Source organism: Aspergillus karnatakaensis (assembly GCF_047715665.1).
Source record: "Aspergillus karnatakaensis strain CBS 102800 unplaced genomic scaffold BJY04scaffold_6, whole genome shotgun sequence".
In the NCBI taxonomy this organism is placed as follows: domain Eukaryota; kingdom Fungi; phylum Ascomycota; class Eurotiomycetes; order Eurotiales; family Aspergillaceae; genus Aspergillus; species Aspergillus karnatakaensis.
In genome coordinates, this window is record NW_027395718.1 from 712,928 (window position 1) to 724,073 (window position 11,146).

Below are 11,146 nucleotides of genomic sequence, written 5' to 3' on the forward strand. Positions count from 1 at the left end.
CAATCATGCGCCGAGACCCAGCCCTAGCCAGACTAGCCTAAGCGGGCCATCATGTGACCGACCGCACAACGGCGGGCCATCGGATTTTTGATCACCAAAGTCGTTCCTCGACGCTTGTGACTACTCCGACAACAACCCCAGCGACAAACGTTCACCGTCACAATGGCCGTCATCAACAAGCGTACGTTCTCGATATCCCCTCGAATATATTCCGTCAAAATTTCCGCCGCTGGATTTACGATGCCGCTTCGTCTGGCAGGAGGATCTGGAGATTGCCCGCAAAAACTTCGATTGGACGCGGTATGCTGATGGATTTGTCGTTATAGTGCTTCACTCCTCCCGGAGCAAGTCCAGGAAAGCGCACTTCAACGCGCCTTGTGAGTTTTTTTCTGGAGGTTGTTGGGGCAAGAATTAATGGATTGTAGCCTCCGAGCGCCGTGTCATCCTTTCTGCTCGTCTTTCCAAGGAGCTTGCTGAGAAGTGAGTGTTCTCTTTCCGGAACTTTCTGATCAATTTCTGACTATGAAACCCCACAGGTACAACGTACGTTTAATTCCCTAGCGATCGCGAACCCCCAAAGTTGGAATGGAATTGGCATGCACCATCACCCACCGAGATCGGGCTCACCCGTCTACTGGAATGGAAGATGGTTAGAAGGCCACAACAAGGAGGAATGGAGGATTGAAACAAGGAAAAATCAACCGGTTCTGACCAGCTCAATAGGTCCGCTCCATCCCCATCCGCAAGGACGACGAAGTCCTGATCCAGCGCGGAAGCCAGAAGGGCCGTGAGGGAAAGATCACCTCCGTCTACAGGTAGGCTGGCACCGCCCCAGTACCGATCACGCCAACTAACACTCCAAAAGACTCAAGTGGGCTGTCCACGTCCAGAACGTCACCCGCGACAAGAGCAACGGCCAGAGCGTTCCCCTCCCCATCCACCCCTCCAACGTTGTCATCACCAAGCTCCACCTCGACAAGGACCGTGAGGATATCCTGGCTCGCTCGGCCAAGGGCCGTGAGGCTCGCAAGTCTGCTTAGAGGGTTTTGTCCGGGGTTAGTTCATGTTGCAATGGCGGTTACGGCGCAGGAGTTCTGAGAGACTCGGAAATGCGAGATCCACCCTCCGTGAGGAAATATTTGCGGATATAGGCATTGCGATGAAATGAAAAACGAAAAATTTCCACGTCCGTCATTGGCTGCACACGGGTTTCCGTGCTGTTCATTACTTCCTAATAGATCCGGCATGACTGAATTCAGAACACCATTTCCTTTCTGTTACCACGTTTCCAAGCCGGTTTTGGTACAAACTTGGTTACTCAGCACCTCGACAACCGACCGCGCTTGTGGGTTTCAGCATACTAATTACAGTTTTGGGTATTCATGCGTCTTTCGTTTTATGGCCGAGGATATCGAGCCATACCGTAAAACCGTAAATTCCAGCCGCAGATGTTGTACTTGGCTTGTGGATGTATAATAATAGAGCACAAGACGTGTTCGGTTGATCCCTATCACGATGGTCTTCGGCTCAATGCCTGGCCGCGACGCAATTTATGGGGAATCCAAACTGCCTGACAATGTCTCGAGCGACCTACGTGTACCGTCGTCGATATATTTATTGTTGCAAGTTAGTGGGTGTGGCCGTTAAGTACGGTCTTCTAAATATGGCAGCCAAGCAAAGAATTCAAGCTAGACCGTTCAAATATGAATGGTTAAGACTGATCAATTCTCATTCCAAATCATTCCAACATTGAACATTCGTGTTAATGAACTAAACTGCAAAGGTAAGACCATATGAGTCTCACATGAAATAATGTATATTTCTCAACAACAGGTTCGGAGTAATGTATGCTCTGAAAAAACTACTTCACCTACGGTTTTTGCCTTCCACGCTCTTGCCTGTTGAGATAGGATGTCGCTCGAACAAAGCATGAGCAACTCCTAAAGCCTCAGGGTAATGTCACGCAACTCATTCAGACGGTCAAGAAGTATCTTCGGATACTGCCACTGGCGTATATCCAAACCCTGCAACTGCTCCTTCATTTCTTCAGACTGCTTGAAATACCACCCCTCAATGTCCATAAGCAAGTCTCGCACTCGCCGAGAATAGTACTGATCCTCAGGCTTGGGGGCTTTCAAGATTTTGTAAAGCTTATGGGCTGGTAGACCCCATGGAAACTTCCGCAAGTCGGCGTCTGTGTAGCCGACAAGCTCAGGAATGAGACCATGGTTCCCCCGTGGTAGGTCTTCGTGCGCCTTTGATTTGACATCAGCCAGACTAGCCAGTTGGTAGACCCCATGACACGTCGACTTCTTGAACATGTCCTTCCTCGCCCAGTGGCCGTGTCTTTCCAAGCACCAGTTATAGAATCTCTCCGCAGCGATGGCAGAAGGTGGCGGGATGAGGTCGGGCTGGGCTTGTGGACCCTCAGGCCCCGGGCAGGGAACCTCGTCGTCGAACAAGACTAGCAATTCTTCCTTCTCTGCCATTTCCAGATCTTTGATCTTCTGAGTCAAGGCATCCAAGGTAGCGTCCACCTCCTTGACAAGCTTAGGGACAGCCACAGATACGTGGACCCCATTCACCATATGCTGAACCGGAACATCCTGTCCGAAAAAGGAACCATTGCTCCCACAGTACCAAGCCTGCTCAGCAGCCCCATCATCCCCTCTCTTGTCCCGAGCCTCCCAGTCCATGATGCGCTCAATGTCCTTCCTCGCGAGGGACAGGATACGCAGCTCGATCAATCGGGTAACAAGCAACGCCTCCCATTCTCGCCTGAGCCAACGCCACCGCCGCATACGCCGGCGAAAGTTCTCGGTCTCTTGTTCCACTCGACTGGCATATTCCCCAAGAGCCTTCAAGACCGCTCGAAGCAGCTTGACTTCGGTGTTGCACAGGTCATCCAGCAGGTATTCTTCGGTCTCAAGAGTTCGACCCATCGAAGCAGTTATACTGTAACTGCCCTGCGAGTCCACGCGGACAAATGCCACGTCGTACACGTACTTTGTAGTTGCTGTCCCAGTATGCAGACGTTTCAAGGCCATCCCGACTGGCTTTTTCGCTGGTTCAGGCGCTGACCAACTCGGCAGTTCAGGTGGTGTCCGAGTCAGTACCATATTCTCCATGTTGGTCATCGAGTCCATGGTGATATGGGGTCTTATTTCTTAGGGCATCAGCCAGAACGGGTCGAACACGACGTCTTTGTGGATGATGCTGCGTCTGCTTCGCTTGGGACTTCTGTTACGGGTCTCGTCATCATTTTCTCTTTTGAGGCGACCGGCAGAGTTCTGGGCCATGTTGAAGTGTTGAAGCGATGCTATGGCAGGGCAACAGACAAAGTTAGTGTGATGGACCCAAAGGAGATGTGTTGATGTTGTTACAAGGGCACTTTAATCTTACCAGAGGCAGGTCCTGAAAACGGGGAGTAGATAAAGGGCAACAAACGGATCAAAGGTCGTCTGGTAGGTGTGTTTGGATGAAGGGCCAAGATTCTTGCAAGAAGAGGAAGCAGAGAAGCTGCGAGAAATGGATAAGAGAAGGTATGAATAGGAGAGAGAGGTAAGAGAGCAAAAGAGAGTAGAGGAGGAAGATCAGAAGAGTGAAGCGTGCAAGTGTGAGAGGAAAATGAATGTGTTGTGTTAGTGCCCCCAGGTGCTCATTCATATCCATGCTCACAGAGAGACATCCCCCATGTAGAGAAACCATTATGATCTACCTTATTACCAGCTCAGAGAGCTTACCCAAGTGTGAACTAACTAGATGGGACTCTGATGGTGGTTCACATAAATCTGTGTCTATTATCATGTATCTATACCCTGCCACCTACAGAACATCTAGACCTCGTATGCTCTCAAATCAACCCCTCTGCTGACCAACCCTCAAATACAACTATAACTACAACCTCATCAGCACCAATACCAGAGCCATTTGCCCCTTCTCTCAGACACTCCACCCACCCTCACCATGAAAGTCGCCATCGCCGGCACCGGCCCCGTAGCCCACTACCTACACACCACCCTCCCAACACTTACCCTCCCCAGTACCACCACCAACAAGAACCCAATAACAACAATCGCCCTAACCCGCACCCAAAACCAATCCCTCAACCCCTCAATCGAACAACGCATAACAACCTACACAATCCCCTCCCTAACTCCACACCTCAGCGACATCGACGCCCTAATCTCCACAATCTCCGCGCCCTCCCCGCTCCACGAAACCGCAAACCTGAACCTGCTAGCTGCATGCAGGGAGTCTCCGAAATGTAAACGGTTCATCCCCTCCGAATTTACCGGGAATCTCGAGTCCCACCCATCCTTGGAGCCGAAATATATGCATAAAACTAGACAGCCGATTCGGGATGCACTGAGGAATCAAAGTGAAGTTCAGTGGACGATTCTTCTTGTCGGGTGGTTCACAGAGTATCTCCTCCCTGTCACTGCAGAAGAGAGGTTATTTGAGGAGTTTGCGGGGTGGGCTGTTGACTTTACCAAGAGGGAATTCACGGTATACGGGGATGGAGAGAGTGGGGTTAGTCTGACGAGTGTGAGGGATTTTGCGGGTGCTGTTGGGGCTCTCTTACTCAGAGATCTTGGGAATAAAGAGGGGGGAGAGGGCTGGGAGGAATTTATCCATCTTGAGGGTGAGAGGGTTTCGTGGAATGGGATTCTGGAGATGTTGCAGGAGAGGGATGGGGGTGTTTGGGGGGTTAAGAGGAAAGAGCTTGAGGAGGCGGTAGCGGAGGTTGAGGAGGCTGAGAAGGGTGGTGGGTATAGTGAGATTGTGGCATCGCAGTTGCAGTTGCTGGGGTATACGGACTTCAATGTGGTTGATGGGGAGAAGGCGAGGGCGCAGCGGGAGAGGTACTTTCCTGGGTCGAGGTTTAGAGGGGTGCGGGAGGTTCTTGATCATACTGCGTCTCAGCCAGGAGAAGGGAAAGAGAGTATTGTATAGGAATATGGTATAGTCTAGTCTTGCTATCTTGATCTGTCAAGGATATTATAGCTTGTTACTTACCCCCCTAGGCAAGATATACAAACACTCCCCCGTCGCCAACACCTCGCCATCCTCGCCCTTAATCTCCCCTTCAATCTTCCACTTCCTCCCACTACTCTCCTCCACAACCCTAGCCCCAACAAGAAAGCTCCCTGGCGTCAGCACAGGCCTCAAGAACTTCGTATTCAGATAAGCCGTAACAGGCCCCTGCATTCCGCTCTGGCCGCCCGCAAGATTAAACATCAAGATCAATCCCATACACTCATCGAGCAATGTCGCGACTATTCCGCCGTGTAAGACACCGGGGTAGCCATTGAGGTCTGAGCCGAGGGTGCAGAAGATGCGAATCTCGGTTGTGGGGATTGAATGAGGAGAGAATGGCTTGGCGTCTGGTGGAGGATTGCGGTACTGGGATAGGCAGTGGGAGATTGTGGTTGGGGTGTTGATGGTTGTTGAGAAGAGGGAGTCTTCGGTTGTGGGTTTGAAGATCCGCGAGGGGATTGGCGTGGATGTGAAGGTTGGGTCTGCGAGGAGGGTGGAGATCCAGGGAATGGAGTTGAAGTGGGGGGTGTCGTCTGTCATCTCAAGTGATTGTGATACGGAATTGATGATGAGGAGATGAGGAAGTTGAAGGTGAGATGGAAGGAATGATTGCGGGGTGTGGGGGAGCTGTAGGGATCTTATGCCGCACGTGCGGGGGCCGAGGTTTCAGCTCTGCTGTTGTGTTCTCCGCCGCAGTATAGACAAAACATTAAGGACGAGGAATACTACTAGTCAGAAGACTATTACTTATACTATCTTTTCTCTTGCTGTTAATTCGTCAAGAAGCCAATCAACTAACCATGTTGCAGCTAGCGTGTGACGACAATGCAGGAACTATGCACCGAGAGCAATGCAGCCAGTCTTGGAGACCAGGATGATGCAAAGTAGAAGGAATTGAGGAAGATGGTACTCTCCTCCCTGCTTTCATGCTGTTCAGGCTTTCCACTACCAAATGAATCACAGTTCCAACAAGCGACCCTCCAACATCAAGAATTCCAAAGCAGTGGAAGAACCCCTCAGAGCCCGAATAACAGTAGAAGTGGCAATCGCCCTGTATCCCAGAGTCTGAGATAAAGCTACTAGCAGCGTTCCCTCCTTACGATCCTAAACGGTAGATTGTGCAAAGCTCCAACTCCAGATCCATCCACACTTGTCGTTGGATCTACACCCTCCACCCCCTCCAGCTCAAACACCATCTCCCTTGGAATATCAACAACAAACTCCCCCACAGTAAGTCTCAACGCCACCAGCGGCCTCAGAACAGGTGTTCTATCGCGCTGCCGGGGGCCATGCAGATAAGTCCTGTCGAGCCAAATAGACACGTACAGCGCGCGCAGCCCAGCCATCTTCTCTAGAACAGAAAGCGCGCGCTTCCAGCCCTCAAGGATCGGCTCGTAACGGCTAAAGGGCATATGCATGTACAGGCGCAGGGTACGAATTAGGGAGAGTCGCTGCGGGAGGAGTAAGCGCGGGAGGGTGTTTAGGACGTGGTGGTCGATGTGGAAGGGGTTGTTTTTGTAAATTATAGTAATAGCTTCAGAATATCTGGGTTTGTTATCAGCTTGACGACCTGACTGGGTCCTGACTTCAATGCCGTGGGATCTGGGATTGGAGGGATTTGTACATACATTCGTCGACAAACACGGGGCAGCGCGAGCAGATTATAAGCCCGCCGGCCATCCCTCCTCTGCTGATATTGGGCTCGCTACGAGTCCCGAAAGGCTAGACAGCACCGCTCATCAAGGCAGTGGCCGGGACACCGTGCCCATTCGTACTCTCTGAGCCAGCGGCAGTGCTCGCCGATGAGGAAACCTGATCCCCAGCTCTCTTCGTGGAGGCGGATGTGGATTCCCGGGGTTACGAGGACATCGAGGTAAATGATCTCGCGGAGCTCAAAGGTGAGGGTGAAGAACGGGCTCTGTGTTTGGGCGGATGCTTGGAGAGGTGAACGGCGCAGTGGTAGGTATCGTTGAAACTTCTGGGGTTCAGGCTGAGAGGAAGGGAGAGTAAGCGACCGGCGCAACTGGAGCTTGACCGACAGTGGTGGTCTTCGCTGATGAGACTCTCTGATCGGGGCTGTGAGTCTTCGGAATTTGGTTTTGGCTTTGGACTTTAAATATTCTCTTTCATTGGCATTTTTCAAGATGGCGGGCCAGCAGCATATCGCTAGAAGGATGGTTTCGCATGCGTTGAATTCGAGGATCATGATTGAGTTTCTGGTTGCACACGGGTCACTGTTATTGATGAACGCAGTGCCGGTTTGAAGTTTTCAGGAGATGGAAAGACAGTCATCTGTTACTGGAAGTGTAGACAAATGTCCGAGCTGGCCAGAGGTGCGTGGCTATGCTCGGCGCGGCGTCCAGCTCACCCTATGTACCTACGGACGCATATGGCAAGTTGTTTAAAACTACTATCTAGAACGAGACAGCCAATGCTATTGGCCTCCGTAGCTTTTTCTCAGTAGGATCTGGCTTGGTTGTCGAGTCGCTCTGCTCTAGCTCCAACTATAATCGATTGCTTATCTAGCTTATTATATATATAGTTCTCTCTATATCAGCCCTAAAAGTTAAACTCCTGGCCAACCAGCTTCTCGCTCAGCTTCCACAATCGCTCAGCCTCGACCTTGTCTGTCGCCCAGGGCTTCACGGTCTCGGTCCAAGGGTCTGCGATGTGGCAGTCCTGGAGGTACGCTCCATTGTGGTCTGCGACTGGTCAGTATGCGCTCTGTATAGCTGATGTAGGTACTGACCATGCAACTCGGGAGCAAAAGCAGCGTAGGCTGTCGTCGCAGCTCCCTGCTGGTTTGACTTTGGTTTCATCTCGCCCCAGCCTTCCACGTTACCGAGGGATTTGTCAAGGGCCTCTGTGGGGGATATCAGCGGCTGGCATGATTCAATGGCCTAGTGGAGGACATACGCAAGATAGGAACACTCGTATCCGTCAGGTTTCTCGAAAGCGAAGTGCTGAAAATAACACCGGGGTGCAAGCTGTATGCCCGGAGACCCTTGGAGCCGAGCTTTGCGGCGAGTGCGACCGAGATCAAGATGTTGGCTGTTTTGGATTGTCCGTACGCGGACCATTGGTTATAGGTTTCTCCTTGCTGCTGCTGTTAGTTGACCGAATCTATATTTGAAGGGGTTGTAGATGGTACCTGGAAGTTATAGTCGCCCCAGCGGATCGGACTCAGTCTGTGCCCGTCACTGCTTACATTGACCACACGCGGAGCACCTGCCTTCAAGAGCTTTTCGATGATCAGGTTGGTGAAGAGGAAGTGTCCGAGATGGTTTGTCGCGAATTGGCTCTCGAAGCCCTCCGGGCTCAGCGCGAACGGTACCGCCATAATGCCGGCATTGTTGACGAGCACGTCGATGCGGGGCACTTCGTCCCAGCCGTTGACCTGGGCAGCGGCTTCACGCACAGCAGCGAGGGAGCCTAAATCGAGCTGAAGGAGACGCACGGGAACATTTGAGTTAATCTTGGAGATCTCATCAACAGTCTTCTGCAGCTTGGTAGTGTCTCGGCCGGCAAGAATGATCAAGGCGGGGTCAGCTTTTGCGAGTGACTCGACGAAGGTCGCGCCCAGGCTGGTGGGCGAGGGACCGGTTGTGAGGACGACCTTGCCTTTGATCTCGGAGGAAAGGTACTGGACAATTTCGTCCGCTGTTGTAGTTGCGTTGAAGGAAGACGACATTTGGTTTGAGAGTGGTGGTGGGGTGAAGAAAGTTGGATCAGGAGTTGGAGTTGAGTTCGGGATGGTCAAGGCGGATCCGAATTGTGGGATTGCGTGCTTTTAAGTCAACGACATCTGAAATTGAGTTGGAATTGTAAGTGAATTATATAGTACTCTGAGCTTACCTTGCTGACGTCGTCGGCGCTGACAGGCTGACAGTGGTGCAGCAATTCCAGTTATCTCCGTAGTCATACCCATCACGGAGCATAAGTTGTAGCATCCAGGATTGCCACTTAATGGGCGTCGCTATAGGATCCCGCTGCATGAGGCTTGGACCTTGGTATTTTCAAGAGCAAGCCAGATTCAACGACAGCATAGATCCATGAGCAGCATGCAAGCCCGTTAGGTACAGCATTTTACTTGTGTTCGGATTTCCCCGCTTCCTCCGCACTTTCTGCAACTTCATCCCCGAGAAGTTTTACTCCGTACGCTTTCTATAGACGCACTCAAACGGAACTCTGAAACACCGAGCTCCGACAGAGGATGTATTCGTTGCCGGCGCTTGAATCCATACAACACCCACCTGAGGTGCCCTCCGCTTGTGTTGCTTGACTCTGACCTTCCTTCTCCACTATCGCTGTCATACTTAGCCTCTTGAACGCGCATGATAAAGCCATCAAACGGCAATCATGGAGTAGACCTTTGAGGTCATCTATTCTGGAAGCTCTTGATCGTACTAGCCATCAGCGCTAACCCATTGTTTCATTTAGACTTCTTCCCTTCCCCGAAAACACCAAGTCCCTATCATGTGAACACGAAACTATGAAAGAAACGGTCAACGTGGCACGTCTCATTTGCAAATCAAGATCAGCCATCTTGCTGACTCTAGCCAGGCAGAATTAACACTCGAGGCTCTCCCCACCGACATCCACATCCTGATCCCGAGCAGCCTGACCGACTGGCAAACTTTGAAAGCCGCAGTACACGCCTCGCGGAGTTTCTATCGAGCCTATCTTGCAGGAGAAAATCGGTGTTCGGCGTCAAATTTCAGCAGCAACAAAATGGGCTGGTCCGTAGATCTGATGCGATAGCCGCTGTCCGATCCAAGGGCTGCGCGCAAGTGAGCCCGCGAATAAACAAGCTGTCACCGACCTGCTGGAAAACCGTCGACATATGCTGTACCACAAACCGAAGGATGTCCATGAGACAGTCGAGTTACTTAAGCTTCACGAGCATGCCGTCTGGTGTCTTGAAGAATTTGAAAAAACGTTTCCCTGCCCTATATGGTTAGACGGAGAGAAATGGTCCAAGCAACAGCCGCTCATACTCTCAGACACGGAGAAAATACGGTTCTTTCGCGGGTTATTCCGTTTGCAAATCTGTATGAACGTCTTTGGGGACATAAAATATGAAAGACAACCTGATCAGTATTGGAATGGGGTCTTTACAACTGGGGACATGCTGCGGTTATTCTTTCTGACAATGCCTACGTGGGAAATGGAAGAGCTTGGCTGCAGCTGGCAAATCCTCATGCTAATACTTGAGCCGTGCTTTCACTGCCCTTTGAATGCTACTTTGTCCCATGGAAAGGAGCTGACAGTAGGCGAGTACCACGATGATGGCTACGGGTATTCTCAGGCCCTCCTTATGCAGGCCTAGATTTCGTTCGAAAACTTAAGCATGAGTTAGATGACTCCGCCAGACTTCAAATGATACGTGACTGCGTCGAGCCCGAGCAAGGCATTTCGACTGGTTTATGCTTCGGCCTGACCTACTAATTGACACACCATCGGTAGATGCTGTGAATTGCTGGAAGTTCCGTTACCCCGCTGAGATCTTTGTTACTGCGAGCTGTAAGGACTTGAAGCAGCAGGTTGCTTATCTACCAAAGGAGCAGCAACCCAGCGCGTGCTGGTTCTTTTGCAGGTCGGATGCTCCATCTCTCACCCCAAGTTTCTTACACAACACACTTCTAGAAGTATTTCATGAGACGGCTTAGGGTTGGTGCTTTGCCTTTTGGGATGAGACCAGGATTCACAAGTGGCAAATTCTGAAGGAAGAGGGCACGAACCCGCTTGGTGGTGAATAAACTAAGCGTATGAAGTACTGGGTATAAGGGAGGGATATGGGGAGGTTTTGCATTGTATTGAGTCTCAACGAAGAGCGATTTCAACTGCTATAGTTCCACCTCATAAAGCACTAGCTATGCCTAATCAGTTTCCAAAGCTGATCCGCGTGGTTGTTCAGTTTTCTTTCCCGGTTGCAGCAGCATTGTTGCTGCTTTCTTCATCTCATTCCGTTCTTTCAACATTTTTCCTGTCAATACCAGAACCAAATACCTATCACCTTGTTTCTTCCTTTTTTTCTATGTCAGCATGGCCTATTATGCAAGTTGGCAAAACCAGGACCTACACTCGTCTATACCGCTAGCGCAGT

General features: G+C 51.0%; 5 protein-coding genes across 5 annotated transcripts; 2 read left to right on the top strand and 3 right to left on the bottom strand.

Annotated features, from left to right (window-relative positions):
* Window positions 1–109: 109 nt before the first annotated feature.
* BJY04DRAFT_180234 (60S ribosomal uL24 domain-containing protein) lies at window positions 110–1,509 on the top strand. The gene is made up of 6 exons (XM_073710026.1): window positions 110–181; window positions 327–377; window positions 426–480; window positions 537–543; window positions 724–815; window positions 866–1,509. The coding sequence occupies exons 1-6, from the start codon at window positions 163–165 to the stop codon at window positions 1,038–1,040; spliced, it is 399 nt and encodes a 132-aa protein (XP_073575493.1). The 5' UTR covers window positions 110–162; the 3' UTR covers window positions 1,041–1,509.
* A 431-nt stretch (window positions 1,510–1,940) lies between these two features.
* Window positions 1,941–3,146, bottom strand: BJY04DRAFT_214469 (uncharacterized protein; the record flags this gene model as incomplete). The annotated part of the gene is made up of 1 exon (XM_073715216.1): window positions 1,941–3,146. One exon carries the CDS (start codon window positions 3,144–3,146, stop codon window positions 1,941–1,943), a length of 1,206 nt encoding a protein of 401 aa, XP_073575494.1.
* An 820-nt stretch (window positions 3,147–3,966) lies between these two features.
* On the top strand, window positions 3,967–4,956 carry BJY04DRAFT_214470 (uncharacterized protein; the record flags this gene model as incomplete). The annotated part of the gene is made up of 1 exon (XM_073715217.1): window positions 3,967–4,956. The coding sequence occupies one exon, from the start codon at window positions 3,967–3,969 to the stop codon at window positions 4,954–4,956; it is 990 nt and encodes a 329-aa protein (XP_073575495.1).
* BJY04DRAFT_180236 (PaaI family thioesterase) lies at window positions 4,837–5,634 on the bottom strand. The gene has a single exon (XM_073710027.1). It carries the CDS (start codon window positions 5,578–5,580, stop codon window positions 5,002–5,004), a length of 579 nt encoding a protein of 192 aa, XP_073575496.1. The 5' UTR covers window positions 5,581–5,634; the 3' UTR covers window positions 4,837–5,001.
* Window positions 5,635–7,507: 1,873 nt separating this feature from the next.
* BJY04DRAFT_180238 (putative short-chain dehydrogenase) lies at window positions 7,508–9,372 on the bottom strand. Its single transcript, XM_073710028.1, has 5 exons — window positions 8,896–9,372; window positions 8,192–8,845; window positions 7,957–8,140; window positions 7,790–7,903; window positions 7,508–7,742 (listed from the first exon to the last, which is right to left on the bottom strand). The coding sequence occupies exons 2-5, from the start codon at window positions 8,729–8,731 to the stop codon at window positions 7,600–7,602; spliced, it is 981 nt and encodes a 326-aa protein (XP_073575497.1). The 5' UTR covers window positions 8,732–8,845; window positions 8,896–9,372; the 3' UTR covers window positions 7,508–7,599.
* Between the last annotated feature and the right edge of the window lie 1,774 nt (window positions 9,373–11,146).